Here is an 18883-nt window from a genome sequence, read left to right on the forward strand (position 1 = left end):
ACTTGCTATTCAATCTTAAAAACTCAACCACCCACAAAGTCGAGATTTTAACTGTTTAGTCGCCGTCTGTTCGCCGTCTGATTTTGGTACCATATTTTTTTCATTTTTTTTCTTTTTTAGTTTTTATTTTCCTCAATACCTTGTAGTACAAGTAAAGATGTTTGGCACATGGTTTCAATGTGGAGAATTGTTTAGGAGATGGAAGAAGTATTTCTTAGATTTGTATCATTTATATTTGGATTTAGAAAGAAAAAAAATGAGTGATACAAATTTGAAAATCATATTTGGGTTTGGAAAAATATGGGTTACTTAAGTTTAAACTCTTGTAATTTATGTTTGCCTAAGTAAGTTATAATTTAGTTTAAAAGTAAGTGCTATAAGTTAGATTTCATGAGCGATTTTTGAGTTTAGGATGTCAGGTGTGGGTTCGAATCCGTAGAGAGGCCATCAATTTATGTAATTTATGTTTGGCTAAGCAAGTTCTTTTTTGTTTTGATTTTGTTCTTTTCTTCCATTTTAATGATTGATTTATATCAATTGTTTTACGAAAGATTTAGTATGTTGATTTGATTTATGAATTTAAAATATTTTGTAGGAAGGATGTAGGTTTATGTTTTTTCTTCTTTAAGGAGGGATGTGGTTGATGGGTGGTTTATGTGAATGAATTTGAATGTGAATATTTTATGTCAATTATTTTACAAGATTTGAAGTGTAATTGAGGGATGAAAATGTGTGATAGAGTCTAATCTCTAGCTTGTGGCAGCACTAAATTCGATGGAGTGTTCGATTGGATTACAAGGGATTGTCAATCCCTTAAAGGAAAACTTTATTTTCAAGGATGGTATGGAAAATTCACCCAAAAAAACACGAATAATAAATAAATGAAATGAAATCAAAAGTTAGAAACTGGAACCATGTGTTCTAATATAACTAATTATCTAAATCATACAGATTTAACTTATCGCATATATTATTAAGAATGGATAAAGAGTGAATTAAGATTAGGAACAAGTTATTCTATTGAGCATGCAGAAGAAGTATATCGATTCCTTGAAGTTGCAAAACTTCATGTTAATAACTCGAGAAAAACAAGATGTCCATGCAGAAAATGTTTGAATGCAAGGTGGGAGCCAATAGATGGAGTTGAACGACATTTATTCATTAATGGAATTTTTCCATCGTATCATCAATGGGTACATCATGGAGACCCAGTCGACTTGTCTGGGAGATACGAGAGTCACACATCTCAATTGACACATGATGATTGATTAAGTACGACAAAGATGAATGTTAAAGATGAAGAAAATGAAAATTTGAATATTATAAATGATCTACAGTGTCCAATTGCCGATATAAATGAAGAAGAAAACGAGGATGAGATGCACATCAATTCCCAGGAAAGAGATAACAAGTCAAGCTTATTTGAAGACTTAATAAATGAAGCACGCAACCAGTTACCCTGGTTGTACAAATTTCTCTTCATTATTGTTCTTAGTGAAGTTCATGCATATTAAAGTTCTTAGCGATTGGACTAACAAGTCGTTTGATTTGTTACTTGAATTGTTAAAAGAAGCATTTTCTGTTGGAGCATCTATACCTAGTTCATTTTATGAAGCTAAAAGAAAATTACGTGACTTAGGACTAAGTTATGAGTTTATTTATACTTGCAAATACGATAGCATCCTATATTGGAAAGAATTGTCGATTTGCAACAGTGTCCAGTACGTGGTGAATCTCGCTATAAAGTTGAATCTGGAAAAAGTAAAAAGATCCCACATAAAATTTTACGACATTTTCCTTTGATACCAAGATTGAAGCGATTATTTTCATCTAAACATATTGCACCTGAAATGAGGTGGCATAAAGATAAATGTGTTGAAACTAGTGGAGTGTTGTGACATCCAGCTGATGTTGAAGGGTGGAAGCATTTTGATCGTGAGTTTCCTCAGTTTTCTTCAGACCCATGAAATGTTCGTTTAGGACTAGCTTCAGATGGCTTCAATCCATTCGGGAATATGAGTACTTCGTATAGTATGTGGCCAATTATGCACATTCCTTACAATTTGCCACCTTGGAAATGCATGAAAAAGACAAATTTCATTGTCTCCCTTACCCGGTCTAAAATATCTTGTTAAAGAAATTGATATTTACTTATAAGCATTAATTGAAGAGTTAAAGGAGTTATGGAATGATGGTGTGCACACTTATGATTGTGTTAGCAATGAATACTTTCAACTACGTGTGTGCTTATTGTGGACTATTAATGACTTCCCTACGTATGGTGACCTATCCGGATGGAGTACCAAAGATTACCAAGCATGCCCTATTTATAATGAGGATACATCATTATTGAGGCTAAGAGGAAAACAATGTTTTATGGGGCATCGACGTTATCTTCTAGATAATCACAATTGGCACAAGCGCAAACAATATGATTGAAAAGTGGAACGTAGACCTCCCCCAATTTTCATGGATGGGGAAGATATCTTACGAGAGGTGAATTTGTTAAACTTTCCCGTGCTTAGCAAACATCTAAAGAAATATGATAAAAAAACGGAAGCGAAGTTTAAATTGGAATAAAAAATATATTTTTCCAACTTTCATATTGGTCGAAACTTTTATTGAGACATAAATTGAATGTTATGCATATTGAAAAGAATATTTGTGATAATTTGGTAGGCATATTATTAAATATTGAGGGAAGAATAAGGATACAACTAATGCTTGTTTGGATTTAGAAGATCTAAATATACGAAAAGAACTACACCTACAAAAGGTAGGAGATAAAGTTGTAAAGCCACACGCTGCATATACATTGACTACTAATGACAAGGTTGCATTCTATAAGTATATGAAATTAGTCAAATTTCCTAATGAGTTTGTATCAAATATATCAAGATGTGTGAGTGAGAAAGATGGAAAGCTATGGGGGCTAAAAACTCATGACTCGCATGTTCTGCTTCAGAGGCTTCTTCCAATTAGTATTCGAACATACTTAAAAAAAGATGTGTCCACTGTTGTCGCTGAGTTATGCAAATTTTTCTATGATTTATGTGCAAAAATAATATCTATAGGGTATTTGGATCGATTACAAGAGACATTATAATCATGCTTTGTAAGTTAGAAAAATATTTCCACCAACATTTTTTGATGTAATGGTGCACCTAACAGTCTATTTGCCCTATGAAACAAAAGTTGCAGATCCAGTTAGTTATAGTTGGATGTACTCTCGAAAGAAGCTTACAGACATTGAAACAATATGTAAGAAACAAAGCACGTCCTGAGGGTTCTATAGCAGAAGCATATATAATGAATGAATTGTTGGTATTTTATTCTTTGTACATAACTGGAATTGAGACGAGGTTCAATGGAGATGAAGAAATGATGATACGCTACCAGAGGATGAGATATATAGTGAATTTTCAATGTTCAAACAAAATGCGCGATCATTAGGAACACCAAGAGTAAAGACATTATCGAGAGAAGAGATATGCAATGCACATTGGTACATCTTGAACAATTGCATGGAAATAAAATCTGATCGAAAGTATATTTTGAACATTCTATTGTAATTGATTATTTTGATACAACGTGTGAAAAATAAAATTGAGACATGTCTCTTACTTATAGGCAATATTTGAGACATGTCTCTTACTTATAGGCAGTATTTATGTATTTAATTTCTAAGAAAGTATTATTAATATCTTCTATATAAATTGTTTTACAAAAAGGACCCGACGGTCAAACAATGGACCTAGTGGATTTATTTAAGCAAACACATAGTAAGAGGGACCATTCATTTGTTAATCAGGCCGCTAATGATGCATATGTAAGTTTTTATTCCACAATGTAACTTTATTTATATACAATTGTCATACAATAATTAATCCTAATTATTGATGTAGAGTCAAATGGTCGAGCTGAGAGAAGCCTTCACCCAAGAAGGGGTCTGAACCAATATCAGAAGAAAAAATATCGGAGCAGGTGTTGGACACAGGAGTGAGCCTTGGTAGGACATCAAAGGGTAAAAAAATGAGAAAAAAAAGTAAATCATCGTCCAGTGCATCCTCATCAAAAGTTATAGAGGAGCAAAAATAAACATGTTTTAATTTACGAATAGTAATAGTAACTCGTGAAATTCAAACATGTTGTCTATATATTATTTACTATTGTAGACATTTACTTGATTGTGGCAATTTTTATATTAGTTTGAATGATATTTGTAAGATTCAAACAGGTAAGTTGGTTTGTTTAAGTAAATGTATATATAAGTTTAAGTAAATGTAAATATGTCTTGGTTTGTTTCAATTCTTATGAGTTGGTTGGGTTTAAGTTGAGTTTTAAGTTTTATATTAGGTTTGAAGTTAAAGTGTGTTTTATTTGAACAGGTATGACATTTGAAAAAAAATATTTAAATAAAGAATTAAAAAAAAAGTTAATTCTGATGGTTAAATATAATCCCGACGATACAAGCGGTCGGGAAAAACCATAATTTAATTTTTTTAATCTTTTTGCGACGCTAATAAACAAACTCCTATGGTCCTCGGGGCCAAAAAAAGTCACTAAATCCCAATGATGGAAACACACCGTCCGCATAAGTCATTTATCCGGACGATCCTAATTTTTGAAGACCGTCGGGATAAAAAAATTCGCCCGACGATGAGAAGACACTATCGGGATAATTGAATATCTCTCAATGGTGACATTAATTTGTCACCATTGGGATATAATTATTTATCCTGATGGTGTCTTCTCACCGACGGGCAAATTTTTTTATCCGACGGTCTTTATAAATTACGACCATCAGAACTTACGAATTATCCCGACGGTATTGTTTAGGGTTGGCATAAAAGCCCTATTCTCCATCCGTCGAGATTACTTTTTTTCCCTACGACACGACTGTTATACCGTCGGAAAAGGTTACGCCGACGAGACTTTGCCCACGGTCCGACCTCCATCGAAAAAAGTTTGGTCGACGCTGTTTTCGACTAATTCTGACTGTTTGCAGCATCGAAAAAGGTCTAAATTATTGTAGTGAGCCAACGTACACTGTACCATTGATTAATTTTTATAGAACAATAGACCACATACCTACGCCTAAAATCCATGAGTCATCTTTTGGAAATTTGAGATTTTTTTTTTAGTATACTTATTTGTATTAATTTATTAATTCATAAAGAGTAGTTTCCTTCCTATTCTTCTAGGAAATTTTGTTGTATTTTTCTTTTTCTTTTATACGTAAAATAATGTGATACATTCGGTGTCAATTTTTCATTGGCTGTTTTTGTTTGGTTAAAATATTGTTGATTTTTAAATAATTTAAAATAATTGAGATTTCCAACTTTATTTTTATAAATATTAGTGACGTATAGTTTTGAAATTGAAATTCTAATCAGATTTTATTGAAGTGTTCAACATTTGTTTCTCATCCTTACATTCTCACTAACTGTATGTTTTTTGTCCTTCAATTTCATTATTTACTATGTAAAATCAGGGGTTAATTAGATTAAATATTGTATAGTTTTAAGAAGAAATTAGAAAAAATCAGTTGTTGTGAAAATATTTTGGAAAACAAGTTATTTTTCTTTTGTCATTTATATGAGGGTGACATCTTTTCGAGATATACAATTCAATCAAACATACTATTCGTTCTTCTCAAATGTTTTTTACAACAACCTAACTTAATTTTTTAAATTACAATATTCATATAATTCATTCATAAAAATGGAAAGTATTCTTTGATTTAAGGAGAAATGTAAAAAAATAAATAAGATTTAGAAATCAGTTTCTCTATGTATAATTATTGATAGAGCCACAAAATCTACAAGTTCCTAACCAGATCAAAAGATCAAACTTTGTAGAATAAAAAAGATAAAATTTAAAAACGTCAAATTAACTGCAAAATTCTAACTAATATAAATAACGTTGAAGTATTAACCTAATTAAAACTATAGTAACTCATCAGCTCTCAAGCTTATGAGTTAAGTGACGATTTAGATTTGATACGTTAGATATTATATTAAATCTACCTTAACTAATTAGCTCAAAATTTTGAGTCAATCGATTATTTAAGATAGTATCAGAACATATTGGTTCAAGAGATCTTGTGTTTGGTCTCCTACATTGTTATTTCTTCCTTAATAATATATATTAGAATTAAATTTACCTCCATCACTAGTTTAAGTTAATATTATATGGATTAATTTTCCAATTTTTAAAAAATGAAAATATTTTTTAAATAAAAGTGAAGCTTTTAGTGGTAATAATTGTCCAATTATTAGTAATTAATTGAGTAGTACCCACTCGTGCATTTGTTTGTGATATTAATTCCAATGTTCCACTGAGATTATTATTTAAATATATATTTATAATCCGACCAAAATTGTTTGGTTTTGTCGTATTTAATTAATGTATTTAATATGCTGTTCCAATAACTTTTATTTTAATCTACAATAATCCATACTATCTACATAAAATCCATGCCATTCAATGGCATATTTGATTAGTGGACATAACACAAAATCATTATTTATTTTTTTAATCGAACATGGTTTTTTATTTAATTCTTTTTCTTTCTACTAGGTGAGAAATAAAAATCCAACCTCTAATTTTAAAATCATAGTATAAATTTTATATTAATCAAGTTATACTTGTATTAATATATACGTTTCTTTTCAATTGATTATCAAAACGTATAGTTAGAAAAATTAAATGAAGCTAACATCATATAATCCAATTGAGACATTACAGAATAGACTAAACTTCTCTTAATATCTTTTTGAACAAGAGCTAAAGTAGCTCCAAATAGTATTGTTATTATACCTATCAAAGCTATTAGATTCATGATGTAAGGTATTATTATAAAAAGCGGAAGAAGCCGAGCGACAAGAAAAATTCCCGCTGCTACCATCGTAACAGCATGTATAAGAGCCGACATGGGGGTAGGACCCTCCATAGCATCAGGTAACCATACATAAAGAGAAAATTGAACAGATTTAGCAACCACACCTGCAAATAATAGGACAACGCACAAAGTAACAAATAATAAATTCACCTCATTATTATCAATCAAGTTATTGAAGATTTTAAATAAATCCCAAAATTCAAAACTCCCCATTGTCCAATAAAGACCTAAAATTCCTAATAATAAACCAAAAACGCGATTAGTTACAAATGTCTTTTGACAAGCATTCATCGCAGTAGGTTGAGTGAACCAAAAACCTATTAATAAATAAGAACACATTCCAACTCATTCCCAAAAAAGGTGTTAATATCATATTAATGTGTTTTAAAAAATATCAAACCTTTTTGTCTTTTTTAAATCATTAATATATATTAAAATATGCATGCACTCAATTTGATGTGAATGGTTGTGTTAGTTAGAAGTACTGCTTTAATTTTTAATTTTTTTAGCTTCCTTTTCTTTTTTTTTAATCTTCCTTTTTGTCCATCATAATAATTTAATAAATCATATCTTTCTTGTATTAAATATCTCCATGCTATTCTCTCTCGCATATTATTTTATAAATGGTAATTTTAATGTTGAATTACATTAAATTTTATTTATTTTCACTATTAGATAAGACATTTGTTAAAATTTCGTCAGTATAACATAATTTAACTACAATTAGTATGTATCTCTTTCTTTTGAAGTTGAAGGAGAAAATACATTAAATTTTAATATCAAATAGAAACAGAAACGATGACTTCAAATTAATTTGAAATAATATTTTTGGGAATCATTCAAAATTTAAAGTTTAGGTAGAAAACCTATTTGTTTATTCACAATTTACCCAATGTCTAACCCAAAAAATAAATAAAAATTTAATGTTATAAGTTATTAAAGACTAGTAATTGCATTTTGAAAAAGAGTAAAAGAAATGAGTATGATTGGTAGTATAATTCAAAATAAAACCAATTATAGTCCACTCTTCAATCGAAATAATGTTTTAAAATTTCTGAGAATTTTGAAATTTATCACAATTTAATCTCTATTATGGACTTTAAAAATTAACAATTAAACGTAACAATCTAATTTCTATCATGAAATAATCATCATAGGTAAGTGTTAATTAACTTTTATTATATAATAATTTTAGTCTTTATGATTTATAAATAAATTTAATATTCAGTTAGTTTAACGATTTACATGTCAAACAAATTTTATTAAATGTTAAAAGTATTTTTCATGATAAAAGCTTAATTATTACAAATTGTAAACTATAATGAACACTCAATCAATACTTACTAAATCTTAGAGACAAAATTGTTAATAATATATATATATATATTACTCAACTAAAATTTAAGGACTAATTTTTTAATTTTTAAGATGGACTATGTTTAACCTAAAATTTAAACTTAAATATAAAATTCTATAAATTTTTTATTAAAAAAGGGAAATTTTAGAGAGAGAAAGGGAGAGGCATGGTACATTTTCAATAATTAAAAAACTGCCCACCGACTTTTTGGCAATTGAATTGGCCATGCACATTTCTCTCTCTTTCACACACGCGTGACACTTTTATATATATATTACATTTTTTATTCATCACATAATCTGAATATTTTCATATATAGAAAAAAATATCATACTATTTATAAAAATAGTAAAAAAAATATTGACATTAATAAACTTTTATCGGTGTCTATCACATAGTATTAATGATAATCTTCTATCATTGATACACACTGATAGACTTCTATGAACCTCAATCAAAGAAGATTAAAATTTTACTTTTTTATGTAAATAGTTTTCCTATTTTTCTATTTTTGAAAATCCTTATTAAGAATATTAGGTTTAATGATTTAAAAAATATTTTTTCTCTAAACTTTTTTAAAGTATCACGTTAGTCCTTCAATTTTTTTTTTTTTTTTTTTTTTTTTTAAGAATGTAGTCTATATATTTTTTATTTTATAACAATTTAGTCCTTAAAATTTAGTATATAAATTTCTTAGCCATTGTATAATAAAATTTGTAATAATTGAGTCATAATATGAAAAGTATTACTAAGATTTGATAGATTTTTTATTTTTCTATATATGAAGATTATATTAAAAAATTGATTAGAGACCAAAATTATGTTATTATGAACTACAAACACTAGGTTGTTACATAAAAAGATAATTTTGATAGAAATTTTAGTGTAGAAATTGTTACCAAAACTTAAAAAATAAGAAATGAAGTACAAAGTGAGACTAAATTGTACATATTTCACAAGTGGCACAAACTAAAAACTTCAAGGATTTAGTAGGTTCCTTTTTTTCAAAAAAAAAAAAAAAACAAAATATTAAAAACTTGAAACCTAGAATTATTAAGAAATGAGAGACAGTAATATCCAATCAATTAGAACTATATTAGACTCAGAAATAATGATGATGATGATGATTAACTGTTTGATATGTTGGTATAAATTAACATAATATTTGGGAAGATGATTTGCCTAACCTATGCTTAGGTCATTAATTTAATTTAACATTCTCTCCCAAAAGCCTACCTCACCTCAACTAACCCCAATCACTTTTTAATTCATTTATCTTTTTTTATGTTTCTTTTACATTTTTATTTTTATTTATTTTTAAAGTTTTTTGTCATTTCATTGAATATAAAATTTATAGCTAAATTACCCCAAAAAATTGAACGATATCCTTTATTTTAGAATTAGTATCATTCTTGTAAAAGTTGTAATATTACATTTGACCTTTCATTAATGTTTAAAAATTGTTATTGGAATAAAAATATTTAAAAATGTTGAACGAAAATTAGAATTTAAAATAGAGTGTGACGACGACTTAGGACGTAAAAAACTGAAATATGAATACTGTCAAACAAATCCATTCAAGGCTTCAATTCTCATCTAAAACTTTGATGATTTTTTACTTCATTAATATAGTCTCGAAATAGTTATTTATGATATTATATCTTTTGAAAGAATAATTAAGGATATATAATTTTTTTAAATTAAGAGTTGTTTTTTTTCTAAAAAAATGATAATTTCCATTTTTACTTTTAGCCTAAATTCCATCTCTCTTGCCCAAAATAACTTCTTTTTAACTACAACAATATGAAAATATTAAAACTATATTAATTGTTTCAAACATGTCTTAGTAACAAAGCACTTTGGGAAAGAAAGAAAGCAAGCAATAATTACATACTTTTCAAACCTTTTTTTTCCCTTTATGAAATAACAGTACATTGAATAAATTGATACTAGCTACCATTAGTGCCTAGTTGCCTACACCACAAATATACTTTCATCAATCAATTAAGGCTCATATTTAATAATATAAAAAAAAAAACTACAAACATCACGACTAATTCTGACGGCTTAGAGGTTGTTCACTTCCTTAACGACAAGTTCCTTTTATATTGAGTGATTCAATGGGTAGTATTTTTAGGAATAATAACAAAGTGTATCACATCATTTAAAAAAATTGCAAATATACAAGTTCATCAACGATAGGCTTCTATCGTTGATAGACTCCCAAGTCTACCGGCGATAGACTTCTATCGTTGATAGACTCTTACCAGTGATATGATCTATTACCGATAGACTCCTATCAATAATATGGTCTATCACTGATAGACTATTTAAATTTGGTCATATTTGTAATTTTTTTTATATTATACTATATCTGCTAATACTTTGGATCTAATGTCTATATTTGCAACTGTCCCTTAAATCAATCTATGATGTTTGAGTTGGGATCAATCTGTAACTTTATGGTTCACTCCCTTGCGTTGCGAGAAAGAGGGTAGAAGAGCACACTTTCTCTTCTTTCTTTTTTTTTCTTACCTAGAGTGGTTTGTTTTATTAGTGTCTGTTGATGTAATTCTTTAAATTAATTGTGTTGTTAAAAGAAAAATAAGACTCACTCAATAGTCGAATTATGTTACAATAGAAAAAATTCCATTCAATAACTATTTTTTTTAGGATGATAAAATATGTATAGAAAAGGTCAAATTTTCAACTTTTATATGCATATTAATTTTTGTTAAGCTAAACTCGCTGACACACTATCTACTTAATATGATAGATAACTATTTATTTATCATGAGTTATTTAATAAAACAATTTACTTTTCAAAAAAACAAATGATTAATGAATGAGGTTAGCTGATATTTTCAGTGGACTAGCATCTGTAAAAGAACCAAGAGGCATTTGAATAATTTAATCACTATATAATTAATCACCTTTTATTTGAACATATACTACTCCTAAGTCATTGTCCTATTATGGTCTTATTTTAGAGAGAATGTGTGTGTATTGATTTATATTGTTAATTTTTTTTTTTCAAAAAAGCATATATTGTAAATTAAGTATCATAGAATTAGGTATTATTAGTTGCATTAATTTGTTAAATAAACTAAAGAAAGATAAGAAGAGAAAAGGCAAGATAAGATAAGGTTGGTTTTCTACCTATAATTCTCTTTAATTAATATGTGTAGTATCTTAACAATTTTTAGAAAATAGTTTTGTATTTTTTAGCATAAAAAACTATTGAAATATGTTTGAATCTTTAATTTTGGAAAAAATTCATTTGTGCATTAATATTCTTTTTTTAGTCTTAAGATTTTAATTGATATAATTGTTAGTATAGAGTTTTAATTCGCCTGATAATTTTTTTCCTACCGTCTTTTAAATTTGTTTCTCTTCTCCTTTATCTTATTATGAACAAATTTTTAAAAATAATTGTAATATTCAATTTTATTTGCTATTAGTTCTTTTAAGTCTTATATATTATAACACCTCGAGTTAGAGGAGAATTTGAATGGATCAATATCATACTTGAATGAGAGGAATCCTAAGAACATGAAATTATGATTACGAAAGGCTTAAAAAATTGAAAGTTACTATTTATACCAACAACGTGCACGTTCTTTTTCAGTGGCTCAATCATAGAACTTCATAGTTAAGCGTGCTTAGCTTGGAGCAATTATGTGTTGGGTGACCTCTCGAGAATCTTCCTAGGATATATGTAAGTGAGGACTGAGGACAAAGTATACTGATAGGACCCCTTGATACGAGCACAAACGCATGTGTTGAGTAATGCCGAGTATCGTCCTTAGTGAATTAGATTGATTATTCTTTTATCTATTCAAAGATTCTTCCAATTTTATTTAGGGTCTGACTCATGATGTAAGATAATGAAACTAACTAAGAAAGCAATAAAAGTGATTGAAGAATTATCAGTTAAGAGATATTTTAGAGAATAGATTTCATCAAAGACATTATTAAACACAATTAGTTGACTCTTGAAGTAATTAACACAACACCTAGATTTAGAAGTCTTTTATTTGGATTGCAACTTTTGAAAACAATCTTTTCTCTTACTTAAACCCTAATAACTAATTACTTGAAATTAGATGATTAAACAAAGCATTAAGACACTTCATCAATAATCTCTACCGTTATTCGAATACTTTCAGTGTGTTCAAACGATAGTCTAGCATGCATGATCTAATCTAAAATCTACTTGTTCAAGCAAGATTCAAATTATAAAATCATCGAATGTCGATTAAACATTCAAAAGCATTAAGAGCAATCATGCTAGAAAAAAAAATATAAATTAACATTCAAGAATCAAAGTGTTCAATAATTTAAACCTAATAATTCATCTCTCCCTAAAACTATGAGAAGTTTAGCCTAACATGACTTCCATAGACAGAACCAAATCAATAATGCTAGAATATAGAAAAGAATCCAATACATGAGAGGGAAAGAAGAAGTTATTCGGCTTCCAATTGCATTCTCGGGATGGATTTGGCTTTCGAACAATCTTTGATCTATCCGGCATCAAGAAAACTCAATACCCTGCTCTAAATCCTCTCTTTAGGCCTCAAACACTCCAAAATTTGATGTGTTAACGGGTCAAAAATCCTAAGTTAAATAGGAAAAGTTTTCCAAAAATGCAGATTTTTTTCCTAAAATAACCTAGTTTGCAACGCTAACCTGACTTTACCACAGCGTAAGGTTATGCCTTTCACCTTTTCATGATGCACAAGCAGATGACAGTGAGAATCTTTTAATGGCACACAAAAGATGATGGGCGGAAGAAATTTGCCTTTCAACATATAACTCAGGTTTGACTTCTTTCGAAACTTTTATCTCTTTTTGACTCGTTTTAACATTAATTCTTCATCTCAAACATAAACCCTAAAATTACTAGCATCAAATCTAGCAAAATTACATTAAAAAATTATCCTAAATAAAAGGTAAATAATAATTGTAGGTGTGTTTCACCCATGTTAATTTGTGGAGACAACTTTTGCTCTTAAAAGCATTTAAGACAAGTAAGGTCATAAAGATGGAAGAAAATACAAGGCCATTGAATGTCGAATCCTAGGCTTGAAATCCCACATATATATATATATTATGTTACTTTAATATTTATAGCAGGATTTTAATATCATTCTTTTCCCCTCTTTTAATTGAAAATATCAAAATGTGAAGATTTGGTTTCTTTTTTTTTAATTATTTCAAATTTCTAACCTCTTTAACATATAATAAATTAAACATTATTTTTATATGAATGTTAAATTTAGATCAATTCAAGTAATTTCATTTAGTACATAATTAAGCTAATTAATATATATATATATATATATATCTGAAATAAATAAATAAATAAATTTGAATACATGATGAACTAAAAAAATAATGTAAGCTTCTAGATTATCTATTAAGTAATGATTTATTATTATTATCATTATTATTTATATAAATTTGACGTGTAATACTCCTTTTATACATGCTGACAAAAGGTAATTAAGTTTATTAATAAAACAAAAGTGATCATAATTTCAACAACCCATTGTTTTTTGTTTGATTGTTCTTTTATTTTTCTTTCTTTCTTTCTTTATTCTTTTTTTAGTGCAACGATCCATTACTTATATATATATATATATATGAAACTCCTATTATTTCTCCATTTTGTGTCAAAATCACTCGCTAAAAAAATTTGTATTAAAACCCACTTACATTTAGATTTACACTGCAGATTTAGGATCAAGCTTTAAAATGTCAGATGTCTACCAAAAAAAAAAAAAACCAAGTCCAAAAAGTTCATAAGAAAATATCGATAAAATATCAATATTGATAAGTATTTTTGATATATATGCTTTTTAAACTAATTTAAATATTTATTATTTAAATTATATTCTTATTAATGACATTTTGTTTTCTCTTTTTTATATTTTATGGATTTTTTATCATAAAAATATTAATTCATTTTGCATGTTAATATGGAACCTATAAAAAATATAAAAATATTGATTGAAATATGAACATTATACTTAGAATTAAGAGGGATGAAATTAGTGTTTGAATAGTCGTGGCATATCTGAGAACAAAAGTCAAGGTGTATGCCCATAGATACATATAGATTGAAGTGAAGAAAGGAAGGTCACCTTTCTGCCTAAATATCTTTTCATGCAAAGAAATATAGAAAAGTTGACACTTTATCTTTCTTCCTATTATATATATATACATAGGCTAATGTTACAAAAACGCACTTGGCCTAAAATCTCAAACAACAATACTTGAGTGCAAGGGCGTATTTAATATGATAAAAAATTCCCTTCAATTTTATGCTCTTTATATGTATATAATTGATGTAGTACCAATATCAATCTCTAGTCTAGTGATAAATCTAGCTTCAAGTTTTCTTTAGTTGGATGCAGTAGGGACTACACAAGAGATAGATACAACTCGTCTACATAAAAGATAGCATACTTAATTTGGATCTCAAATATAGACTACTACCTAAGAGGAAAAAAGAAAAAGAAGAAAACATTTAACCACAATCACCATCACATCCTAAAATACAAATAGAGCACAATCATATCTCTTGAAATGGAATACAATACAACAAACCCCACTCCCTTACTCTCTCACTTTCTCTCAAGGGAAGACAAATAAAGCAAATAATTGAAACAAACACAAGACAATTCCTCCTCAATTTCTCAATAAACTCCAAAACATTATTTCTCAAATAAATAAAAATAATAATAATAATTCAAAGGACCCTACCATTACTGAATTTACATTACATCTCCCTTTTTTCTATCTTTTCTTTTTTAATCTTACATCCTTTTTCTTTACATCTTTTTCAAAGCTTAACCCAAATAAATCCCCATATATTAATTTCTTCCATCTTATACCTCAAATAAAACCCAAATCCCCAACTTCTTCAAAGGTCCCATTCTTATTTTCCACCCCAAATAAATAAATAAAGAAATAAACCATGTTCCTTAAACAACCCTCTTCTCTTCTCTTTTTTCTCTTTTTTCTCTTCTTCTCCGCCGCCGCCGGTAGATCTTCTCCGACAAAGTTCCAATACCTTAATGTTAAAGCTACCAAATTGGACTTTAATGACGATCAGATTCTTCATACCCTTAATTTCTCCCACGCCCGCCGGCAAGTGTCCGGTCACAAATCCGACAATAATACATTTAAACTCAACCTTCTCCACCGGGATAAACTTTCCCACGTCCATGGCCATCGTCATGGCTTTAATGAACGCATCAAAAGAGACGCTATTAGAGTCGCCACCCTCGTCCGCCGCCTCTCTCACGGCGGCGGCGCCGTCCAAGATAACAAATACAAGGTGGCCGATTTTGCCACGGATGTCATTTCAGGCAAGGAAAATTTTGATTTTTTTTTTTAAATACCCTTTAAAATCCAATGATTGTATTCTTGAAATTTTTCTTATAACTGTTATTATTGTTTTGGGTCAAATGATTTGGATTTGGAATTAGGAATGGAAGAGGGGAGTGGAGAATATTTTGTTCGGATCGGAGTTGGGAGTCCGCCGAGGAGTCAGTATATGGTGATTGATTCCGGTAGTGATATTGTGTGGGTCCAATGTAAACCTTGTAGCCGATGCTACCAACAATCCGACCCGGTTTTCGACCCGGCCGACTCCTCCTCCTTCGCCGGTGTATCTTGCGACTCCATCGTTTGCGACCGTCTCGAGAACACCGGCTGTAATGCTGGACGATGTCGATATGAGGTGTCGTATGGAGACGGGTCTTACACCAAAGGCACTCTCGCTCTCGAAACTCTCACCGTCGGCGAAGTAAGCACTGCAACTCAAAAATTAAGTCGTTACAATAAATTTAATTATTTGTTCATATTTATATTTTTAACTTCATTCCTAATCTTAAAACTAAATTAGAATAACAATCGATTAATGTATTTCAAACATGTCGATAAGAGAAGTTATTATTAATTAACATCGATACTAATAATAAAATTAAATTGAAAATTTGGTCAAAATTAAAATTTAATCTCTATAATTTTAAAAGTGAGTTATTAATTCTTTAGTTTGATTAAAGAAGAAAAATATTTCATCAACAGTCCCTATATTTTAATAAAATCTTCATAAATTATATGTAAGGTATGAACTCTGACTAAATTCTAATTAAAAATTATAAGAATTGAATAAAGGTCACATTTCTAATTTAAGCAAATAATAATATTTTTGAAACTGTCTAATAAAATTTATAGATAATTAAGTTTGCACTAAATGAATGAATAAATATATATATTGATTCTGTGTTGAATATATTACTATAAACTATAGTATGTCTTCCACATAAAATATTTTTTGAAGTCTAAAAAGCTCTAAAATCCTTCTGGAAAAATGAAAATTAGAGGTCTAATTCAATCTTTGGTCTTTCTGACGTAATCAGAAAATTATACATAAAGTTGTTACATGTTTCTTTTAATCCAAACAGTAATTTCTATTCTCAATATTTTCACATACCCACAAATTTTGAGGGGAAGTTTAACCGTGAGAATTTTAAGTTTGTGCTTGAAAATCATTTAAATAAAGATTTGTGTTAAAAGAAGTACGTGAATTTATAAAGTTCTCGTAAATTCTAATCTTTTAATTTTGTATTTAATACGTCCTTTAATCTTTTTAAAATTAAAATGTAAGTCCTGGTTTTGTGTTTAATAAACCTCTAAAATATTTTTAAAATAAATTTATTATTTAAAAGTTCTCTAAACTCTTTAATTTTATGTCTAATAGATAAGTGAATTTTAAAAAATGTCAAATAGGTAAATGACTTATTAGATACAATTAGGGTTAAGCTTTGGTCGGTCAGAATCTGTTTTTTGACCAAACCGTCACCAACCGACTATGATCAGTTTAATAAATACTCCAACCAACCTTGACTGTTGAGGAATAAAAATTGGTCGGTCGGTTTCGTCGTTTTATTCTTTAAACTTTTTTAAACTTGTCGATTTGGAATTTTTCCAAACCAACACCAACCAACTTTGATTCAATCAATCAGCTCGATTTTTCGATCTATCATGCTCATCCCTAGATATAATAGTGAAAACCTAAGGCCGTATGGTAACCATTAGGACTATTGAATTCAAAAATGAAAGTTTAGTGATCACAAAATTGAACTTTAGATACTTCTATATTCAACACTTGTGAAAAAATAAATTAACATGACTCAACTGTCATAAATTCCTATTATCAACCTTGAAGTTAGATGTTTGATCTTCTATCCTACATGTTATAAAAATAAGAGTTGAAAACTAAATAGATACGAACTTAAAAGATTGTTGGATTAAGTACCAAGTAATTTAATCTTACATTTTTTTTTATTTAATATTTTATAATTCATTCATATTCTCTCAATAAGGTGATGATTCGTGACGTGGCAATCGGATGCGGTCATACAAACCAAGGCATGTTTATAGGGGCTGCCGGGTTACTCGGACTCGGTGGCGGCTCAATGTCATTCATCGGCCAACTCGGTGGTCAAACCGGCGGCGCATTCAGCTACTGTTTAGTGAGCCGAGGCACCGGCTCGACCGGAACATTGGAATTCGGCCGTGGAGCATTGCCAGTTGGCGCCACGTGGATCTCCCTAATTCGAAACCCACGCGCCCCAAGCTTTTACTACATTGGACTCGCCGGAATCGGAGTTGGCGGCGTCCGAGTTTCGGTACCGGAAGAAACTTTTCAACTCACCGAGTACGGTACAAACGGCGTCGTAATGGACACTGGCACCGCCGTGACGCGTCTACCAACGGCAGCCTACGTGGCGTTGCGTGATTCGTTCACAGCTCAAACTAGCAACCTCCCACGAGCGCCTGGTGTTTCGATCTTCGACACGTGTTACGATCTCAACGGGTTCGAATCCGTACGAGTGCCAACGGTGTCGTTTTACTTCTCCGATGGACCGGTACTGACGTTGCCAGCGAAGAATTTTTTGATTCCGGTGGACGGCGGCGGAACTTTTTGCCTGGCTTTTGCTCCTTCGCCGTCGGGACTTTCCATAATCGGAAACATCCAGCAAGAAGGAATTCAAATTTCATTCGATGGGGCCAATGGGTTTGTTGGATTCGGCCCAAATGTTTGCTAAATGTGCAAATAAATCTCAATTAATCACATTATCATTTTTGTTTCAAAGCTATTAGATAAATCAGATGTAAATAAAAATAATGTTTATTTTACATTAGTATATACTATATAGTTTCTATGTGGCTAAACCAAAAAAAAAAAAACCAAGTATAGTTTCTAAGATTGTAGTATTTTTCTTATTTCCAATGTATTAGAAAGTACGGTACTTGATCAATAAGTTATTATCGTCTCTTTTAAGTTCTATATACAGTTGTAGATGATCGCCTTTCATCAAATTTGATTTATATTTATCTTTATTTAATGGTATTGAATCACTAGATAAAGATACATCAAACTAAGTTTTGCCACTGAAGTCGGAAGTTCGATTCTCATGTTATAATTGTTGTATAAAAATTAAGTATTTAACAAAAGTTAGACAAAGATACCTATATAAAAAAAATATAGATATACCATCGATAAAATATTGATATTTTTTTAGATAAAAAAGATGTTTAAA

General features: G+C 29.4%; 1 protein-coding gene across 1 annotated transcript; it reads left to right on the top strand.

Annotated features, from left to right (window-relative positions):
• Positions 1-15196: 15196 nt before the first annotated feature.
• Positions 15197-18505, top strand: LOC120081954 (protein ASPARTIC PROTEASE IN GUARD CELL 2-like). Its single transcript, XM_039037143.1, has 3 exons — positions 15197-15640; positions 15761-16080; positions 17663-18505. Exons 1-3 carry the CDS (start codon positions 15247-15249, stop codon positions 18386-18388), a joined length of 1440 nt encoding a protein of 479 aa, XP_038893071.1. The 5' UTR covers positions 15197-15246; the 3' UTR covers positions 18389-18505.
• The last annotated feature ends 378 nt before the right edge of the window (positions 18506-18883 follow it).

Source organism: Benincasa hispida, chromosome 7, assembly GCF_009727055.1.
Source record: "Benincasa hispida cultivar B227 chromosome 7, ASM972705v1, whole genome shotgun sequence".
NCBI classification, from domain to species: Eukaryota; Viridiplantae; Streptophyta; class Magnoliopsida; order Cucurbitales; family Cucurbitaceae; genus Benincasa; species Benincasa hispida.

Coding starts and splice junctions, on each gene's coding strand:
- LOC120081954 (XM_039037143.1), top strand. CDS start 15,247: ATGTTCCTTAAACAACCCTCTTCTCTTCTCTTTTTTCTCTTTTTTCTC. Junction 15,641..15,760: donor TGCCACGGATGTCATTTCAG/GCAAGGAAAATT, acceptor ATTTGGAATTAG/GAATGGAAGAGGGGAGTGGA. Junction 16,081..17,662: donor AAACTCTCACCGTCGGCGAA/GTAAGCACTGCA, acceptor TCTCTCAATAAG/GTGATGATTCGTGACGTGGC.